The sequence below is a fragment of the Cibotium barometz genome, chromosome 51, assembly GCF_041138505.1.
Source record: "Cibotium barometz isolate CiBa-2024 chromosome 51, ASM4113850v1, whole genome shotgun sequence".
Taxonomy (NCBI): Eukaryota; Viridiplantae; Streptophyta; class Polypodiopsida; order Cyatheales; family Cibotiaceae; genus Cibotium; species Cibotium barometz.
In genome coordinates this window covers 870,859-875,528 of record NC_141096.1, presented here as the reverse complement: position 1 = coordinate 875,528, position 4,670 = coordinate 870,859, and the positions used below count along the sequence as shown (strand labels likewise).

At 40.3% G+C, this 4,670-nt stretch overlaps 1 protein-coding gene across 1 annotated transcript; it reads right to left on the bottom strand.

Moving 5' to 3' along the window:
• Nucleotides 1-409: 409 nt before the first annotated feature.
• LOC147609188 (glutamate dehydrogenase B-like) lies at nucleotides 410-2,740 on the bottom strand. Its single transcript, XM_086787657.1, has 5 exons — nucleotides 2,721-2,740; nucleotides 1,377-1,658; nucleotides 1,202-1,277; nucleotides 1,025-1,111; nucleotides 410-931 (listed from the first exon to the last, which is right to left on the bottom strand). Exons 1-5 carry the CDS (start codon nucleotides 2,738-2,740, stop codon nucleotides 737-739), a joined length of 660 nt encoding a protein of 219 aa, XP_086643783.1. The 3' UTR covers nucleotides 410-736.
• Between the last annotated feature and the right edge of the window lie 1,930 nt (nucleotides 2,741-4,670).

Here is a 4,670-nt window from a genome sequence, read left to right as displayed (position 1 = left end):
AATAAATCATTTTTTACCACGTCATGGGTCAACCGACATAGAAGACCTAAGTCCACGCTGACCTCAGACACTATAAGTAGACTAGTTTGATAACCTTTGTTTGGACACTATAAGTAGACTAGTTTGATAACCTTTGTTCATCATCGAGTCATGGAAGCTGCACCCTACAAGACTCCGTTGTAGTCTAATATGGTCCCAATCGAATAATATTCAAAGTCAGTCTAGATTGCCATCAAAGCTCCTTACTCAAAGCACACAGGTGAGCGAACAATCATCAGTTTGTAATCAAAGTTTGCAAGCTGTAATATTGTTTTACTCTCTTCTTTTTTTGCAATTCAATGCTTCGCATTGTGAAGATTCTGCTTTCGTTATTGTGTTTTCTTACTAGAACTTTTATGGAGGAATAAAAAAACCATCAACAAAGCACATTTTCAAAGACCCTTAACCAAAGCCTTGGGCTACAATAACTTCACCTCATCACTTTTAAGTGTTTTTGATGGTGAAACTGCAGCTACAATAGTCCATGTTAAAGTCCTTTCCAATTCTCAGCCTTTAAACACTCTTCTCATTTGCATTCAATCAGACAGCTGTTACGGTTTTACTGGTATGCTCATAAAAAACATCGAGCAAATGTCTTACAATATCCTCTTATGACAAGGAAAAAATGATTATACCGGTTGTGTTTGTTATAACATATTCTTATACCGGTTGTGTTTGTTCAGTATCAAAGGCTGTGCTAAGAAAGAATGATAGCGAAATATGACTCCATACTGGATGTAAAGTTGCCCGGGCAACCCGCCCAATTCCCAAGCATCCGATAACTGCAATTTTGCCTCTTGCTCGTGTCCTTGAGGTCTTGGTATGCTTTTGTCATGTACTTCTTCAGCTCTTTATTCACTTTCTCTTCATCCCACATGAAGCCTTGAATATTCTATAATTAAGGAAACATTGGTTAATGACATCCACCTATTCCTACTCTAATGGGCACCCAGACTGATAACTGCTCATCAATAGCATTACATACCTGCACCCACTCAAAATAACTGACTGTCACACCTCCTGCATTTGCATAGATATCGGGTAATACAACTATATTCCTCTTGGCCAGAATCTGCATTGCAAATGGAGGCTGTTAAGACCAATAGATGGCAAACCAGACTCTCCTTCACCATGTGCTCTCACAGACTATGATCATACTCACCTCATCAGCATCTGGATCCGTTGGGTGATTTGCAGCTTCCACAACAAACTTTGCATTTACGTCATGGGCGTTTTCTCTAAACAATAACATTGTGACAATGTAAGATCTCCTTTCGTTCTGTTTCATTAAAGTGATAGCTTTACTTGTTAAGTATCTAAAGAACGGTGATAGATACCTGGTCAACACTCCACCAATGGCTGCCGGAATAAGGACATCACAAGGTTCAGCCAGGATGGAGCTTGGATCTACATCATCCCCACCACCAAACCCTTTCACGCTGCCTGTATCTTTGGCATGCACAATCAAGCTAGGAATATCAATCCCAGCAATATTCTTTATGGCCCCTGTAGCATCACTGACTGCCGTTATTTTACCACCCTGTTCAAAAAGAAGTGCTGCTGTCCACGATCCAACATTCCCAAAACCCTGGAAAATGAAACAAGGGAAAAACAGAAGACTGGTTCAAGCGGACACTCTTAGTATCAGCTATTCCACGTCGTCAAAGATTAATCTCGGGATAAAAAATTAATCTCGGGATCCCGAGATTAATTTTTCGGATCAACGATCCCGATTAGCCGACGGGGCCGCCTTTTCATAGGGACCCTTGATCCCATGCCTCCCATCCCGTGTGACTTATAGGGGAGGTTAGCAATGTCAGCGATGATACAACAATGCGCGCATCGGCTACGGACGATGATGGTAACCCAATCCATGGCACACGGCTTATTGTTACCGGTTAAGCGACCGTTGACTAGAACCCTTGAGAAAGCAAGATAGCTTCCACCTTTGTATGCGAACACCTTCCTCTCCGTGCTTGGCTTCCTTGCTATGCAAGTGTGAGCTTGGTGCTACTGGAGGATGGCCAGCTTGCCTCAGAATCAGCCTGTGCACTACTGCTCATGCACTGTTTTGCTTTGCTCATGCTGCCGCCTTCTTGTTCTCCCTCTACGGCTGCCTGGTTGCACTAATGGGCGGAAGCTGGGGCGGTTGGGCTACTGGGCGCTACTCGGTCAATAGCTCGATGGTTGTCCCTATGCACGACGTGGCTGGTTGTCTTCTCTTGTGCGGGTTTGCATGGTTGGCTAGTGTGGCAATGAGAGAGAGCTTCTCTACTGGTGCTGTTGTCCGTCGACCCCCATGGTGATATTGTTGTGCTTGCCAGTGTCTTACCCTTAACTGGTGTTGTTGACAGTTGTTAAAGGGTTCGAATGTCGTCGGTGCTCTGTGGTGGTGTCTGGTGTGGCTTACATGTTGGCTGCCGATCATACGCGTATGAGTGGCACGTGGTGAAGATGTTGATGGAGGTGGCTGCTCCGGCTCAAGTGGGAGGTCTCGAAGACAATGGTGGAAGAGAGAGACAGCTCAAGAATGCATGGTCTAGTTACAGAGAGCTCACAACTAGCTCTCTCCTCTCCACCACCCAAAGATTAAAAGATAAGGTTCCTTTTCCTTTTCCTTTGTGGGCCCGGCCCATTGGTCGCATGGTGAGGGAGCGTAACCTCTGCTCTGATACCAATACCAATGTGATGTTCTAGCCATCACTACAAACTCCTACAAACACACTCTGGTTATGCGAAATGAGAGAAGAATGGCACATGTTCACGTCCTAGCCGTAGAGCCAGAATGAGGGATCCCCCTATCCCACTGGCCTATATGTAGGGACTTGCTTGCCTACACTAGCCCGAGCACCCGTGGTACTTTGACTTGGGCATCTCACCCCTGAACCTTGGATTCACTCGCCCCCCGCTCTTTGGCATGCAGTCTCGTAGTTCTTCTGAGCCCACGTACACACTACACACTACGTGACAATTATACTTAATAGTCAAGATCACACAATGTGCATGGGATTAAATCAATTTATAGCTCAATGAGAGCTTCTATAGGGATGCCAAAATATCTCCAAGATTTACTCCCTTAACTACTTTGATTCAATTCCTTGTTGCCTCAATACATCATGTGCATGAATTCAAGGGATATTTTGAAACCCTTATTTGAGTATTTAAAGTGACTCATTTTGTAATGCATACATAGAATCAGTTTTTACAAAATCCTTAAAAAAGCACTTATGTATGTAAATTTTTTATAAATTTATCCCAAAAAATATGAATTAAAAAACACCTTTTGGTGAAATCATGTGATACACTTATATATTTTTAGGGAAAGCCTCTATGTTCCTTACAAAGGTAAGGAAGGTAGTGTTAAGAAAATATAATTCCCTCTCTCTCTCTCTCTCTCTCTCTCTCTCTCTCGAGTTGTCTTCATTGCACAAGTTGTTAGGTTGGAATTCTCACAAACTCCATAAAGTGATAAAATCTATGTTGTAGAGAAAATTTTATCCCTTAATTCTTGGTATAATGAAGAATAAAAATTTGAATCTTCTCTTATCACTTGTTAGAAATAGACCTAAAGGCTCTAATACTTGTGCAACACTTAGATTTGTGCTAACTAGGGTGGACCATAGCAAACAAAAACCTTCATGATTGAGAGATTGGCTAAATTAAACAAGAATTAAGAAATGATGAAAATGCTTAAGTAATGGTAAAGAAGATACAAAACCATAACGATTCTCAACAATCAAGCTCACCCAATAAGCATGATGGGATTGCATTAATTTATAGCATATTAGGGAGTTTGGGAAAATCCCAATTCCCATTTTGCAAGATAAAAAAATAGGGGCACAGTGAACACTTTTAAGATTTTGTCAAAACTCCCTCATGTGACATATCCTTGTAAAGCTCTCAAAGAGTAGGTTCTAAATCCACATTCTTCGACAACTTTGGAATTGGTATACTCAAGATACACCAAAAAGTAGATTGAAAAGTCAATTCTCAAAATAATAGGATTTTCCCAAAGTCCCTTATATAGTCTTAGCTTTAAGTCTAAGATTCACTCCCTTAAATTTATAAAGCAAAGCTAGAATCTCAATTACCCATGAAATTTTCAATTATCCCATGTGACTCTAGAAACTTACATCACGTGGAATCTTTCATTCACCACTCAACAAATTTGAGGGGTTTACTCTATACAAAACCTATATATCACATTCATTGAAGGGATAGTTTGAAAATGCCTTATCTATGAATTTTGATTATTTAAAATGATTCATTTTTCTATATATAAGTACCTTTTTTATTAATGTACATTAAAAAACCCTTCTGTAAGTGCATTTTTGTAAAGTAAATGTGAATAAAAAAAACCCTTATGCACAAGTTTACATATTGTTTTCCAAGTCATCAAATAACCCCTTATGATACACAAGTTTACATATTGTTTTCCAAGTCATCAAATAACCCCTTATGATACACAAGTTTACATACTGTTTTCCAAGTCATCAAATAACCCCTTATGATACACTTACATATTATGTAATTGAAAACCCCAAGTCATCAATAACCTTAGTCTAAGAGCAAAACATTCACAAAATACACTAAGTTGGGAAAACCCTTGTGTCCCCTCATTCATCAACTAT